Source organism: Coregonus clupeaformis, chromosome 2 (assembly GCF_020615455.1).
Source record: "Coregonus clupeaformis isolate EN_2021a chromosome 2, ASM2061545v1, whole genome shotgun sequence".
Lineage (NCBI taxonomy): Eukaryota > Metazoa > Chordata > Actinopteri > Salmoniformes > Salmonidae > Coregonus > Coregonus clupeaformis.
The window spans coordinates 32,886,313-32,903,324 of NC_059193.1; the positions used below are offsets into that span (position 1 = coordinate 32,886,313).

At 43.9% G+C, this 17,012-nt stretch overlaps 2 protein-coding genes across 4 annotated transcripts in view; both read left to right on the forward strand.

Moving 5' to 3' along the window:
- The window catches only part of spata5 (spermatogenesis associated 5), a 129,803-nt gene extending 123,295 nt beyond the window's left edge, over window positions 1-6,508 (forward strand). For all 3 annotated transcript variants that reach the window (XM_041840759.2, XM_041840768.2, XM_041840776.2), the window contains one exon: window positions 6,127-6,508. In XM_041840759.2, the coding sequence (XP_041696693.2) occupies window positions 6,127-6,303 (177 nt within the window). In that variant the 3' untranslated portion in view covers window positions 6,304-6,508. The remainder of the gene's footprint in view (window positions 1-6,126) is intronic.
- Window positions 6,509-11,111: 4,603 nt separating this feature from the next.
- Window positions 11,112-15,222, forward strand: LOC121534192 (protein sprouty homolog 1). Its single transcript, XM_041840746.2, has 2 exons — window positions 11,112-11,649; window positions 13,315-15,222. The coding sequence occupies exon 2, from the start codon at window positions 13,370-13,372 to the stop codon at window positions 14,417-14,419; it is 1,050 nt and encodes a 349-aa protein (XP_041696680.1). The 5' UTR covers window positions 11,112-11,649; window positions 13,315-13,369; the 3' UTR covers window positions 14,420-15,222.
- The last annotated feature ends 1,790 nt before the right edge of the window (window positions 15,223-17,012 follow it).

Consider the following 17,012-nt stretch of genomic DNA (forward strand, 5'->3'; position numbering starts at 1 on the left):
CATTTTATTTCTGGTCGGAGCTCGACGCTGTTTGATTTCTATAGTATTTAATTTCCTCTCCGAACGTCGGATTCAGTGGGGCCTATTTTTCTTAAAAGGGGGAGTCAATATTTTTGCCGTTGGCCTAAGAACGTCTTCATGAGCCAATATCATCACTGGCTATGCGTGTCTATGCGTGCCCCTGTGTGTGTGTGTTCGCTCGCAAGAGAGCTGGGGCAGGTGTTGGCGTAATGCAGAGTGACAGGGGGTTTAGCCCCAGCGCTGCTCCTGTAGCCTGTGGTCCTCTGTAGCTCAATTGGTAGAGCATGGCGCTTGTAACGCCAGGGTAGTGGGTTCGATCCCCGGGACCACCCATACGTAAAAATGTATGCACACATGACTTTAAGTCGCTTTGGATAAAAGCGTCTGCTAAATGGCATATTATTATTATTATTATTATTATTATTATAGCCGTTGTGTGGGGGGACTGGATGCAGGCTGCTAAGGACACAAGGACGGCTCGATAGTTACCACGCCGCCTGGCCTCGTTGATCTGCTGCAGGAGCAGATAGCCACCAAACCAGCCCCTCATTAAGGCTTTTTGATACCGGGACTGAGCGGCTTTGTTGAGGTAGGAAGCGACGGCATACTAGGTGTTTTTGACCTGAGCCCGTTGGTATGCGCTGCCGGTTAGCTTCTTCATCCAATCCTGAAAACATTTCTGTGCACAGTTGTTTTACTGACACTAGAATAGAAACTAAAATGTTGTTGAATGTTATGAAGAGAAATGGAGAGAGTTTTTCGTACAACTGACACGTGACAAATATGAGAATCTGTGAGGCTACATTTTCTATGTAAAGGAACACAGACAGAATCCCAATGAATACACTCTGTAGTGTGTGTACATATGGGTGTGTCTGAATGTCTGTAAGTGTGCATTGAGTGTTAGGCAGGTGTTACTTCCATTACAAGGCAGGGAATCGGATGGGCATAACACACACAGCCAACAGCCAGTGGAGGAGAGACGCGGTTGCAGGAGCATGTCCAGAGGCCACTGAAGTATCTGGGGCTCGTGTTGTGGCGGTCTGACTCCAAGCAAGGGAAATGAGAAAAGCCTCAAGCCTGAAGGAAAAATGCCAGTGCACATGCCAAAGCTGATGTCATGGTGTTAAACGGCACTGAGGGCCAGCCTCCCTCCCTGCACTGAGCTGAAAAGACCAAGCTTAGCCCTCTGCCATTTAAGCTGGAGATCCAAATTGCTTTGCCTGCCCCTTCCAATGAAATGACCAACATAGAACAGAACTAAATGTGACTACCAACCTGCAGCAACGTATCATTATGGTCTACCAGAGGGCTTTTTCCCCCCCTCTCCTCTTACGGTCGGGAAATATGATGACAGATGGTAAATCGTCTGCATAATCACTTCTTCGGATCGCATTTTCCTTCTTTTCGCGTGCGACATGCATCGTTCGCAAGAGGGGTTTTGGGAGCAGCGAAAAAAGCAGTTGAACGAGTGGAAACAAGGATGTGGTCGGAGTTCAATCAGGCAATTGTGTGTCTTTCACTTTTCCAGTGTCCTGTCTAGATCACTGTGGTCTAGGCCACTCGAATGACATCTTATTTCACCACTTTGACTGACAGGGAGACTCTGGAACTCTCCACGAGTAGAAGTGTGATATGGTTGGTATTCAAACATGGCTGCTAAGATTGTATGTGCATGAGTGCACTCATAAGGTGTGTGTTGTGAGGCCACGACTACTCAAAAAAACGATCTTTCATCAGAAATGAATATCTGTGTGTGGAACACAGATTCCATGAAAGTGATTTTAACGAAGGTTTATTAACGTCATTGTTACAGAAAGTGTATATTTAGGTTGTGATCTAATAGAAGAACAAGAACTTGTGATTGGAAATATACAGTATATAGGCTACAATTAAAACGAATGCCTTGGCTTACTCTGTATCAAGTACTCTTTACAGTCTATGTTTTTGGAGTCAAAACCTGTTTTTGGAAAATGCTACTAAATAGACCTGGTCCTAGGTGGTCTTAAATCTATGCTTTACACTACTGCAAAGTGAAACACACTGCCGTTTTCTTCATTTGGTTTGACTTTGATGGCTGTTACTGCACCGCCAGCCAACCAGGTATCCAAAATACTAATGGCTGCTGCAATGCATCACTTTAGTCCCTCCATATATTTAAGTGATTGCTGACATAATTTATGAAGGGAATGAAAAATAAAGTCTGCATTGCAATAAAACCCTCCGATCCATAATTTTGCCTGGGCTGCCACGGCCCCCTTAATTTCATTGCTGTGCGTTTGCAGTTTTTTGGGCACTCTCTCGAGCGGGGGGCCCAGCTTTAAGGGGTTGTGTTGGCTCGGAGCCTGGAATTTCTTCATGTTTACAAACAAACTGCTTTTTGCTCACCCTGTTTGCCTTTGTGGCTTTTCAAATTGCGCATGGTAAACACACATGCAAAAACAAATGCTGCGTTCAGCAGCGTATAGAGACCCCTCCTAAATGAGAAAGATGAATATGTCAGTGTGTGCTGCTATTGCTACAGTATATACTTGTGAGCAGCTCTGTTGGTTTGTCAAACTAGGGGGGCAACCGGCGTAAATAGCCAAATGATTTGTTGTTGAGTCATGGGATTGAGAGAAGAGGCCCTTAACAGGGCCCTTATGTCGGCACAAAGTAAAAAAATAAATTGAAGACAATTGCGTTTGTGTTTTTGGGTCCATGTGTTTGTACGTGTTGCATGGAAACGTCCTTCAATCATGTTGTTGAAGTCACTTGCACCCCCCATCTTTCCCCTCTCTGTTTCAACGTTCTCCCTCTTTCAACGTTCTCCCTCTTTAACTAAGCAGGTAGCTTAGTGGTTAAGAGCGTTGTGCCAGTAACCGAAAGGTCGCTGGTTCTAATCCCCGAGCTGACTAGGTGAAAAATCTGTCCATGTGCCCTTGAGCAAGGCACTTAACCCTAATTGCTCCTGTAAGTCGCTCTGGATAAGAGCGTCTGCTAAATGACTAAAATGGAATTGAGGCCTGTGTTGCATACCTTCATTGTTTCACATCACCATTGACAGCAAGCAAAATTATTTGAATGATGGGAAGCCCTCAAAGACATTTAGCCCTGGACTCTGTTTACAGTGTCTGAATCATGTTGTTCGGCTGGCCCTGAACAAAGAAATCGCAAACTTCCTGACATCTGCCTAGCACCTGCCTTACACAACCGACATACTTCCTTGTACATACTCATCTCAAAAACCCCTTCCTGTCTTAAGATTCCAAACTATCCCATCCCCATCAAGTATCACTTCTGTATGATACTTGAAAGTACTAGCTACTCTTAACATTTTTGTTAATTCTGTTAAACCTCTCAGGAGATATTTAAATGTATCTCTATGTGCGACTTAAGACTTGACTTCTCTTTCTACTCAACTATGAAGTTGAACTAGCAAAAACAGGCAAACAGTGCACACACAGATCTTTATTGAGTCGTCGGAGAGGATGGCTGGGAGCCAAAGTGGATACTGATGGGTTATTACCATACCTGAGTTAATATGTGACCGTGGTGGATGCTGGTACCACAACTAATCTGTCAAATCAAGTAGAAACACTCTTACAGTACTCTCTCTTACACACACACACATGTATTACATTATATTTTTGTAATTTAGCAGACGCTCTTATCCAGAGCGACTTAAAGTAGCAATTAGGGTTAAGTGCTTTGTTCAAGGGCACATCGACATATTTTTCACCTAGTCGGCTCTGGGATTCAAACCAGCGACCTTTCAGTTACTGGCCCAACACACACACAGGCAAAGTGGCTAAAGAGATTCTCCGGTACTTTTGTATACTTTTTAGCCAGTAGTTCTGAAAGTTGCGCTCACGGGCCAAAAGTGGTCCCCGAAAATTGCGTACAATGTCATAATTGTGCAGATATATGCACCACATCATTGCTCTCTCTCTCTCGCTCTGCTGTGTATGCATCTTGCTAGCTGTCACTCAAATGGTGAGGCGCTGAAGCTCATTGGCTAGAACTCTAATTGCTAGGGGGCTGGCCCACATGGGGGAAAATGTAGGGGAAATGGTGCAGCACATCTTCCCCAAAAAAAACGTTTTGGGATTTCTTGGCTAATTGAGGTAAGACAGTAATTCTGCTCATAGATTATGCATGTGTGAACTACACATTGACACATTCAGCCCAAAGCGGGAGTTTTAAAAAAGACTTAACAGTCACCAAAGTTCCAGAGCATGTCTTTAAGCAGCTATGGAGCTATTTTGCTACGAATTCACTTTAACTACAATATAAATAAATAAATAAATGTTCTCATTGGCCGCTGCTACCATCCTCCAATGTTGTTTTTCTGATCTGAGGTCAGTTTTGTGGTTTTCCCCATAATGGTTAAGATTAGGATTTGGGATCTGAGATCTGTACCTTTCGCCGACATCTACCCGGCAATGTCTGTCAATGTCAACAGTCTGCCATCTTGTTGCCAGCCTCTGTCCCATGGATGAGCTCAAGGGGAACCACTATTTTTATTTTCTCCCCTCTTCGCCCTTCCCATTGCAATAAGGGGGTTATTCCTTTCAGGAATGCTTTTCTTCGCTCCTTCATTGTAGGGTACACATTTGTGCTGTGCCCTTCTTGGAATGGGGAAAATATGCCACGGGAATTTGTGAGGTCACCTTCCAAATGGTTCAGTTGCCTCCGCTTGAAATAGATTGAATACATTCGCAGCCCTCGCAGGTGTGATTATGATCTAAAAGGCAGAACTGACCCTAGCTCACCACGCATACACTGGTGGGCTTTATGAATCTGGACCCAGATGGTTTGTGGAGGAGACCAGGACACCGTGTGGGCCTCCGTTTTTAGAATCGAGATGGGCATCTCCGGTCCTGGAGGGCCACGGTGCACGCAGGCTTTTGTTCCAGCCCAGCACTAACTCACCTACAGTGAGATTTCCCTATATAGGTCTTGTTTTCCAAACACATTGAGGCCTTTGTGGGTTCCCCTGGATTGGAGGGAGGTGGAGGTGGCGGTGTCAGCAGACCCCCCCCATCCCCCACACCCTGTTTTATCATTTCCCCCTGAATTAACGGTGACAAGACTACGGCCTGGCGACTTTTGGAGGAGACTGCACACCATGGGAGTGAGTCATTTCTGAAAGTCCAGCGATGGCTGATGAATGCCAGATACGTTCTTGCCACCCATGCCACCCTCTCTTCCAAAACTAGCGCTCTGTTCTACGGCACAACCTGCCAACGCCGGCTTATGCTATCCGCCCCCCTTAAAGCTCTAACGGAAACCAATCTGTCTTTTCCAGTGACTGATAGCACTGTGTTGAGATTTGCAGGATATGCACCGTCAGTTCGCTCCACGGAACGACCCGAATCCTGAGCAATGTAAAGAATGTAAACTGCTGTGACTGCAAGGGAGGGAGGTGCAGGATTGGGAATCTATATGTTGTTTGCAATTAAACAGAATGAATGGCCCTCACAAGTCAAATGGTGTAATTTATTTCCCTTGCAATCAAATGTGCAACCTGAATACAATCAAAATTATGATCTGGTGTGTGTGTGTGTTCTGCATATCAGATACTTTGTTCTACTGTTTGTGTGTGTGTGTGTGTGTGTGTGTGTGTGTGTGTGTGTGTGTGTGTGTGTGTGTGTGTTTAACCCTGTAATAACCGTAGGATGTAGGCTAAGCATTAAAACATTGTAGCTGTTGTGTAATATTACACACGGCTTAATACAAACTGTTACAAATGTGTAAATTCAACTCTATTTTTTATTCTGATGGTCATGATTTGGTCAACCTCGTTTTGTAGAGATTCATTATTGACCTGCTCACCGCAGCCTAGTGCGGTGTTTCCCAACTCCAGTCCTCAAGTATCCCCAACAGTACTCATTTGTATTGTAGCCCTGGACAAGCACGCCTGATTCAACTTGTCAACTACTCATCAAGCCCTAAATTAGTTGAATGAGGTTTGTTTTCCCGGCTACAACAAAAATGTGTGCTGTTGGGGATACTCGAGGACTGGAGTTGGGAAACACTGGCCTAGTGGCTGTGGATGCTAACATGATGTTAAGTAGTCGAGATCTGGCCGTCTGACAGCCCTGTATCTGTTTCCTGTCACAGATAACAGCAGTATGCAGAGAAGCTGCCTTGCTGGCCCTGCAAGAGGACATCAAAGCACAGCTCATCATGGCGAGACACTTTGAAAGCGCCCTGAACGCCGTGAAGCCTAGAGTTCCAGACTCTCTCATCCAGTTGTATATCAACTATCAACAGCAACGCGGCCTGCGCTTCTTCTGACGTCGGCGTGAAAAAATAAGCACTAGGCCTACAGTCACCGAAACAGTTCCGGACCGACTGCATATGGTTACCATAAATGCAGTTATCCACTGGAGTCGCAAGGGTTTCCAAATGGACATTACATCAGTGAATAGGCCGCAGCGTTTCCCAAACTCGGTCCTGGGGACCCCAAGGGTTGCACTTTTTTTTTTTCTCCATAGCACTACACAGCTGATTCAAATAATCAACTCATCATCAAGCTTTGATTATTTGATTCAGCTGTGTAGTGCTAGGGCAAAAACCAATATGTGCACACTTGGGGTCCCCAGGACCGAGTTTAGGAAACACTGGATTAGGGGGTGGGTGGGGGGGGGGGGCTGGTCCAACTCAAGGTGTCATAAAAAAATGCCCCCCAAAGTTACAAATATTTTCACATGACCCTCCCCTTGTACTGTAAAATAAATTGAACACCCTCCCCCCTCATAGAATTAACTCAAAATAATGTTTACGACCGCAAATAACAACTGTAGAAATCCTGTGTTTAAATAAAATAAAATAACATTTGATTTGTCACATACACGTGTTTAGCAGATGTTATAGCGGGTGTAGCGAAATGCTTGTGCTTCTAGCTCCGACAGTGCAGTAATATCTAACGAGTAATATCTAACAATTTCACAACATATACTTAATACACACAAAACTAGTAAGGAATGGAATTTAAGAAAATATACATATATGGACAAGCAATGACAGAGCGGCATGGACTAAGATACAGTAGAATATTATAGAATAGAATACAGTATATACATATGAGATGAGTAGTGCAAGATATGTAAACATTATTAAAGTGACTGTAAACATTATTAAAGTGACTAGTGTTCCATTTCTTAAAGTGGCCAGTGATTTCAATAGGCAGCAGCAGCCTCTAATGTGCTCTTAGGAAATCATGTGTTTATAAACGTGGATATCGACTTTGCCACTTCAGCATGCTTTTGTTTCACAGTTGATGCCACGCAGGGCTACGGGCCAGAAGGTTGAGGGTTCGCCGACCACCACAGACGAGCTCACTCTCCCTGCAGACAATTATCAGCTAAGGGGAAATCAGATTTTCAACATTTTGACACCATATTTATAATTATATAAAATATATGCAACAAATTTTCCACCAACAGGTTTCTGTGCCATTGCACCCACAACCAATAAACAAAGCATACCGACTACGGGCACTTCAATATCATGGTTTGCGTTTTCAACACCACAATAAATAGACTATGTCAATCTGGACAAACAGAAAATGCATCCCTCCCTACCGTGTAGGCTTACCCAGTATCAAAGGCTTGGCTTGATAATCTACAAATGTTATTAAACGTTTTGGTGTTTTGTAACATGTCTCTTTAAATTCATGAATTGGCCGCTGCACAGTTTGGATTGATTGATTTTATTGATTTTATTTGTCAGTTAAAAATCATACATATAACTCAGCAAAAAAAGAAACGGCCCTTTTTCAGGACCCTGTCTTTCAAAGATAATTAGTAAAAATCAAAATAACTTCACAGATCTTCATTGTAAAGGGTTTAAAAGTTTCCCATGCTTGTTCAATTAACCATAAACAATGAATGAACATGCACCTGAGGAACAGTCATTAAGACACTAACAGCTTACAGGCGGTAGGCAATTAAGGTCACAGTTATGAAAACTTAGGACACTAAAGAGGCCTTTCTACTAACTCTGAAAAACACCAAAAGAAAGATGCCCAGGGTCCCTGCTCATCTGCGTGAACGTGCCTTAGGCATGCTGCAAGGAGGCATGAGGACTACAGATGTGGCCAGGGCAATAAATTGCAATGTCCGTACTGTGAGACGCCTAAGACAGCACTACACGGAGACAGGACGGACAGCTGATCGTCCTCGCAGTGGCAGACCATGTGTAACAACACCTGCACAGGATCGGTACATCTGAACATCACACCTGCGGGACAGGTACAGGATGGCAACAACAACTGCCCGAGTTACACCAGGAACGCACAATCCCTCCATCAGTGCTCAGACTGTCCGCAATAGCCAGAGAGAGGCTGGACTGAGGGCTTGTAGGCCTGTTGTAAGGCAGGTCCTCACCAGATATCACCGGCAACAACGTTGACTATGGGCACAAACCGACCGTCGCAAAAAGTGCTCTTCACTGACGAGTCGCAGTTTTGTCTCACCAGGGGTGATGGTTGGATTCGCGTTTATCGTCGAAGGAATGAGCGTTACACCGAGGCCTGTACTCTAGAGCGGGATCGATTTGGAGGTGGAGGGTCCGTCATGGTCTGGGGCGGTGTGTCATAGCATCATCGGACTGAGCTTGTTGTCATTGCAGGCAATCTCAACGCTGTGTGTTACAGGGAAGACATCCTCCTCCCTCATGTGGTACCCTTCCTGCAGGCTCATCCTGACATGACCCTCCAGTATGACAATGCCACCAGCCATACTGCTCGTTCTGTGCATGATTTCCTGCAAGACAGGAATGTCCATGTTCTGCCATGGCCAGCGAAGAGCCCGGATCGCAATCCCATTGAGCACATCTGGGACCTGTTGGATCGGAGGGTGAGGACTAGGGCCATTCCCCCCAGAAATGTCTGGGAACTTGCAGGTGCCTTGGTGGAAGAGTGGGGTAACATCTCACAGCAAGAACTGGCAAATCTGGTGCAGTCCATGAGGAGGAGATGCACTGCAGTACTTAATGCAGCTGGTGGCCACACCAGATACTGACTGTTACTTTTGATTTTGACCCCCCCCCCTTTGTTCATGGACACATTATTCCATTTCTGTTTGTCACGTCTGTGGAACTTGTCTCAGTTGTTGAATCTTGTTATGTTCACACAAATATTTACACATGAAAATAAACGCAGTTGACAGTGAGAGGACGTTTCTTTTTTTGCTGAGTTTATACACAAATATTTTTTTAAGTGACCGGGATTGCACAATAAAGTTGGGGACTTATTTCCATTGTGGTCTCTAGTTTTTACATAAATACATATACAATTACAGAGATACAGACACATTACAGAGATACAGACAAAAAAATGCTCAACCTCCAGATGAGTATGAGGGGGGTTTAAGTTCAATTCTTACAAGGTTGTTTGGCTGGTAGCTTATTCTTTAGATGTTTGGGGCTGCTGGTGAACCATGATGTGCAGGCATAATCAAAGTGCCACTGGACTAGCGCACTTGCCAGAGTCTTTAGGGTGTCTATAGCTAGGTTTCCATCCAATTGGCGACAGATTTTCATGCGAGTAATGTAAAATCTTCATAAAAACAATATGCCATTTGAGAGTTTCCTTGAAGAAAATTTGGCGGCAGACAACATGACAGGGAAGATTTTAATGAACCGGACCTTTGAGAAATGTAATGGACAGCCATATGCATTCAGATCCAACCTGGCACAGCCAGCACAACCAATAAACAAGGGATATTGGCCAAATGAGCCACATTTACATGTCCTTAAAACAAATAGAGTTAGACTACTTTCCTAATAATTGTCCACCTCATGGTTCAGCTGTCAGAGATTTGAGCACTAAATGTATCAGGTCATTGCATGCATGAAATTAATATTTTAATATATATAAATATATATATATAGCCTATATAAAGGAAGAGAAGCTTAGTCCTAACCCCGTAGAGATAGAGATATACCGGTGGCATGCTACTACACCTACATGCATTTATTTATGTCAGATGGCTACTGCGTCTGCTATACAGATATAGACAACATACAGGAGGGTAATTCGTTAATTTTCTATTAACACATGAACCTCCACCTAAGCAAATAAAAAAAGTTTGACAACTCTTCCCTATTTTGGACCACCCCTCCACCATTACATTTGGATCTGCCCCTTTGATTTTTGCATTGGGTGAAAAGTTTGAAGGAAACGTTTGCATTCACCTTTAATAATGTGCTTTACATTTGGTTTGCATTTGCGTATTGGCTGTATCCTGGGGGAGAAAAAGAAGCACGGATGGTATATTAATCATTGCATCCATGGAAAATCTGTTAATTACTGTAATCCTAAAATTTCCAACCGCTCTCCGCACATCCGACCACTATGAAGAGGTTCCCATCTGTCGTTTGGGAATCCAGCAGCAGTTGCTTTATCATCAAGCATGAAGCTTACAAACTACTTTTTTATATTGCCTATCCAGCCCAAACATCAGAGGCATAGGCCTACAGATGCATTTATCAGTCCGTTAATGTAGAAGTATTGTGGAAATGTCTGACCCGAGATGGTATTGAGGTCATTCATCTATTGATTTTTCCGTTTGAAGAGAATAAATTGACTTTGTATTGAACTTCCTTTTCTCATGGATCCGGATGTAGCGCATCCGCGACACCAATCAAACCAGACAGTCAAGAACAGAGGGGGGGAGGCGGCGGGTGGAGGAATCTTTCCCCTAGCTTGCGGGGTGCCTTTTTCTTAAGGTGGCTCCGAAGTTATGTTTAGGCCTACTGTTTCACTGGCGTTATAAAACAACGGAGTAATGGAGGCGTTGTCATTTCATTTTCTATATATCCCATTTAATTATGGTATTTTAGATTTAGGCCTTACGCCAACAGTATTCCATTCTAAAATTATTTTCTGTTTTGAGTTTGATTTCATATAAAAAGTGATACTTTTGTTGCCACTGTTCCATAGTTTGTAACCACAAGAACAGAAATGAGCTTTCTCTGCTATTTTAAACCGCTCCACCTTAACTGCTGCACACATCTCTATCGCCCGGCCTTTCACATCTGCCCAATGAATTAAGAGCGGATGCGATGTATCCTTTTTCAGTGGAGTGAATGGCCAATGGGAGTTGGCTTGTCGAGCAAACACTGAGCTCTACATTCTCATTCATTCAGAGTTAGACAGGCATGCAGTGTTGAAGAGCACGTCCTCGATTAGCGCTTGCTTTTGAGCATTCCGCACAACAAAAACCTACTTTGACTACTATTTACTAATTAGAATTCGAAGACGGAAGCCATTGGATATATAATTATTTGTTTTCATATTGTGAATTAATGTGCTTTTAAGAATCCTAAAGAAGCTTTTTCCTGCAATTGTTACTCCGCTTTAGGACTAAACTGGGTTGTCTGATAGATCGGCCTCAAGTGCGCAACGTTTATTGGGTGCATCAAGAAGCGTGGATTTACATTTTCTGGAACACGATGTGTAATGCACCAGATTTTGAGAAGGAATAACGAAAGAAGATAAGCTACAACATCCGTATTTGGATTTAACGCAATCGTTACGAATGTTAAGAGCTAATTAAAATACGCTTGGACAATTTCCTTGGATGGAGTTTTGGTATACTGGTTGATGGAATCGACGTTATGGATGGTTGCAGATGGGTGCGTATCTCTCCCTCAATGCGTGAAACACATTTGAAATGTCGGGTTTGCTCATAGATTCTTTGTTGCTAAAATGTAGACTGGATACATAAAATATTTCACAGCAAACCTTCCTCGGATGCAAGTAGGCTATGCGCATAGTGTTTGTTCAGAACTCCAGCTTTAGAAATTGTTGCCACTATAGTTGCATGGAATAGGCTTGTGTCGTTATTACATTTACATTTTAGTCATTTAGCAGACGCTCTTATCCAGAGCGACTTACAGTTAGTGAGTGCATACTTTTGTCATACTTTTTTCATACTTATGTCGAGATGGGTGTCCTTGGGAACACTCATCTGGTGCTTCAATCTGTAGAGTTGGCTTAATATTCTACATGCTTGTGTCCTCTACTCGGTGTGTCTATTTAACACAGGCCATTAGAATTTAGAAAGGAATCAAAACGGTCATAGTATGGTTGTCAGAGGAGAGGAGCTCACGCGCAAACACCCCTCCCCCACGGTAGCCTAGTTGTTTTCATTCATAAGGTTTCCCCCCTTATTTCGATTCGTCTCTATCACATGGGGCGTCGCTCGGACCGCTAAACCCGATGGCATAGACATTTGATGTATGATATGGCTATAAACGGCGTATTTATGTCCTTTTTTAAAATACAATAATTAGGCTACCCATCTATATAGTGGCTAAACATAGTTGTTGTGCTACTGTGGATTTTCATGAAGCGAAGTCAATAAATTATAGAGCTCTGATCATAAGCAAGCTGTCTTCAGGTAGAGAATACTATCTGTAAATTGTATCAGTTTTTAGACCGCGCCAATATGTGTTTATTTCATTTGCATTCCTGTTTCAACGGATACGCGTTTATAGGTAGGCCTGATACCTCGGCTAATTCCAGAAGATGTTTATATCCAATAGGCCTACGAGTAACGGTATTGGGTTTAATTCTTGAGAAGCACAATAACTTAAACATTTGCTTGAAATTACATGGACATAAAGTCGACACTGATATTGTGGGATTTTGTCGTGACCTTAGTTTTTTTTTTACCCTATTGTCTTCACATTTCCTTCAGTCTTCCGTTTAGTAATAGAATAATAAGTGAGGCAGCTCATTTTGTCCTCTTGGATCGTGGCTTCGTTCCGTCGCCGTGGCGCTTTATAATGTTAACTAGTCATACATATGTAAATTAGACCGGGAAGTGTTTGGATGTGTGGATATTGAGGAAGCTACAAAACTAGTTAAGTCTACTTTTCCACGGCTTGCTTCGCCCAGAGGGTTAAAATGTGCCATTGTAAAGGCGATGTTGATCAAATAAAATAGTTGGGCTAAGTGAACATGTTCTTAACATTGTTGAAAATGTTGAAGGTAGGCCTGCTGAAGTGTTAAAATATGTTTTAAAAGCACAAAATAGCGTAACCTAATCATCTCCTCAATAGACGTTGCTCTTACACTGTATTATAACAGATGATCATTGATCAAAAATGTTTGAATTATATGGAGACCATCCAGGGATCTATTGTCAGCTCTTTAGCCTTTCCCATCATGAGTTGAATCTAAAATGCTATGGGAACAGTATTCAAAACCTCCACCATCCTAGTTCACATTTACAAACGACATCCTTGTCTTTACTGATGGCCCTTCTCTGTGTCTCCCTTGCCGCTCCCTCGCAGGTTTTCTGATGCATGCCAAGTCCACGGTGAATGTCGGAAGTGGTGATCACCCCAGATGGCGCTCCAAAGTCAACATGGCCCTGGCGGTTCATTAGTGGTGATCCAGCAACCTTCCCTGGAGGGCTGGCAGAGGTCGGATTACGAGCGGGAGCTCCAGCATGCCGCCATCCTCTCCCTGGACCAAATCAAGGCCATCCGCTCCAACAACGAGTACACAGAGGGGCCCTCGGTGGTCCGGAGGCCCCCCGCGCCCCGCATGGCACCCAGACCCGACAAGCAGCAGGAGAGGACTCACGAGGTGATCCTCGTTAATGTGAACAACAACTACGAGCGCCGGCCGGTAGGGCAGGGCCACCATGGCGGTGTGGTGGTAGTAGCCGGGGGCCAGCAGTGTAGCACCAGGGCCCCGGGCCTTAATCGCTCCACCAGTACGGGCAGCGCGGCCAGCTCAGGGAGCAACAGCAGTGCATCCTCTGAGCATGGACTCCTGGCCCGCTCGCCTCCTTCTAGACCGGGGTTGGTGGCCCTCCACCAGCACCACCACAGAGCCGAGAGGACTCAGCCTGTTCGGACTCAGCCCAAAGCGCTGCTAGCCCCCCAGCAGGGCTCTCACCCGCTGCCACCACTGGAGGCACCGCTCAAGCCCTCAGGGAAAGGGGACGTGGCGTCTGGCCACCAGTTCATCTGCGAACGCTGCGGGAAGTGCAAGTGCGGGGAATGCACAGCCCCAAGGACCCTGCCCTCGTGCCTGGCCTGCAACGGCCAGTGCCTGTGCTCGGTGGAGAGCGCCCTGGAGCATGGCACATGCATGTGCCTGGTCAAGGGCATCTTCTACCACTGTTCCAACGATGACGAAGGAGACTCGTGTGCCGACCACCCCTGCTCGCTGTCGCGCTCCCACTGCTGCTCACGCTTCCTCTGCATGGGATTACTGTCGGTACTGTTCCCCTGTTTGCTGTGCTACCCGCCCGTCAAGGGGTGCCTGAAGGCGTGCCAGGGCTGCTACGACCAAGTCAACAGGCCCGGATGCCGCTGCAAGAACTCCAACACTGTCTATTGCAAAATGGAGAGCTGGTCCCAACAGGCCCTGGAAAAGCCTTCCTGATCCCGTGTGTGTGTGGGAAGATCCCCCGTGGGGTTCTGACGATGATAATAATATTCACTATTGATGTTAATCAAACATTTTAAGCACCTCCCACCCGCTTCCCTTTCTCCAACGGGGAATCCCGCTAGGAGTAAAGCATGGAATATGAAAACCACTCAACTATTTTTATATTTCCTTTTTTTCGACAAGACCATGTTTTTACAGACCAGTGTTTGTCTTAACTGTTTCTTTCTCTCTTCAGCTACTCATTAATAATTTTCTGTTAGCTAGGCAGTTTCCCTGGTGCTTTAAGCTTCAAGTGAGAGCAGCCTCTTACCAAATCTGTGAAGGACTATCTAGCCAGGCAATATGTAGCTGTTACCACGTGTTCATAGCAAATGAGGATTGTTTGAATTCCCAGTTGCTACCACACTAAGACCATGGTTTTCTGTGCTCAAGTTGCATTCTGGAAAGCACATCCATCTCATAGTATTCTGTTGGATATGTTTGTCCCTCTCCCCCACTCATCATTCACACACATTCTGTGGCATTCTTCCCAGTTTTTGTTTCCATTTTGTAAACTGTATGCTCAAATCCATAAGAGAAATTCTGGCTATTTTTTTAAAGAAAATGTCTGTTAAAACATTTTTTTTGTTGTAAAAATATTTATTATGTGAAGCTCTATTTTATGATATTTATTGCAAAAGACAGTCTTAAATTTACTCATGTCTGAATATAACAAAATATCAATACTTACTGAAAAATTAAAGGGTGGCACAAAATAGAAAACTGTTAACTTTAATGCAGAAAATATATTAATAATGGGAAAAAAAATGTTGTCTTGATTATCCTCATTACATTGACCCTTGGGAGTGATTAGCACTGGTTTTAATGCTTTCAGGGTATTGAGATGTTTCATAAGCAGTGAATGGGTCCAAGTTTGGTTCTTGCATAATCCATAGAGTACAATTCTGAAACTGAGAACGAACTTTGGTTGATGAGTTATTTCAAGCAAGTGGTGCTTTTCTTTGCATAACTTGGAATACTTTGGTTAACAGCAAGTTGATATTTACTCATTTGTTGACGTGTGGAATTCTGCGGAAAATGACTTAGTGAGTAAAAGTTTTCAAGATATAGAACTTTCAAAATATACAGTTGAAGTCGGAAGTTTGCATACACTTAGGTTGGAGTCATTTAAACCCGTTTTTCAACCACTCCACAAATGTCTTGTTAACAAACTAGAGTTTTGGCAAGTCGGTTAGGACATCTACTTTGTGCATGACACAAGTAATTTTTCCAACAGTTGTTTACAGACAGATTATTTCACTTATAATTCACTGTATCACAATTCCAGTGGGTCAGAAGTTTACATACACTAATTTGACTGTGCCTTTAAACAGCTAGGAAAATTCCAGAAAATGATGTCATGGCTTTAGAAGCTTCTGATAGGCTAATTGACATCATTTGAGTCAATTGGAGGTGTACCTGTGGATGTATTTCAAGGCCTACCTTCAAACTCAGTGCCTCTTTGCTTGACATAATGGGAAAATCAAAAGAAATCAGCCAAGACCTCAGAAAAAAAAAGGTAGACCTCCACAAGTCTGGTTCATCCTTGGGAGCAATTTCCAAACGCCTAAAGGTACCACGTTCATCTGTACAAACAGTAGTACGTAAGTATAAACACCATGGGACCACGCAGCCGTCATACCGCGCAGGAAGGAGATGCGTTCTGACTCCTAGAGATGAACGTATTTTGGTGCGAAAAGTGCAAATCAATCCCAGAACAACAGCAAAGGACCTTGTGAAGATGCTGGAGGAAACCGGTACAAAAGTATCTATATCGACAGTAAAACAAGTCCTATATCGACATAACCTGAAAGGCCGCTCATCAAGGAAGAAGCCACTGCTCCAAAACCTCCATAACAAAGCCAGACTATGGTTTGCAACTGCACATGGGCACAAAGATTGTACTTTTTGGAGAAATGTCCTCTGGTCTGATGAAACTAAAATATAACTATTTGGCCATAATGACCATCGTTATGTTTGGAGGAAAAAGGGGTAGGCTTGCAAGCCGAAGAACACCATCCCAACTGAAGCACGGGGGTGACAGCATCATGCTGTGGGGGTGCTTTGCTGCAGGAGGGACTGGTGCACTTCACAAAATAGATAGCATCATGAGGAAGGAACATGATGTGGATATATTGAAGCAACATCTCAAGACATCAGTCAGGAAGTTAAAGCTTGGTCGCAAATGGGTCTTCCAAATGGACAATGACCCCAAGCATACTTCCAAAGTTGTGGCAAAATGGCTTAAGGACAACAAAGTCAAGGTATTGGAGTGGCCATCACAAAGCCCTGACCTCAATCCTATAGAAAATGTGTGGGCAGAACTGAAAAAGTGTGTGCGAGCAAGGAGGCCTACAAACCTGACTCAGTTACACCAGCTCTGTAGGAGGAATGGGCCAAAATTCACCCAACTTATTGTGGGAAGCTTGTGGAAGGCTACCCGAAACGTTTGAACCAAGTTAAACCATTTAAAGGCAATGCTATCAAATACTAATTGAGTGTATGTAAACTTCTGACCCACTGGGAATGTGATGAAATAAATAAAAGC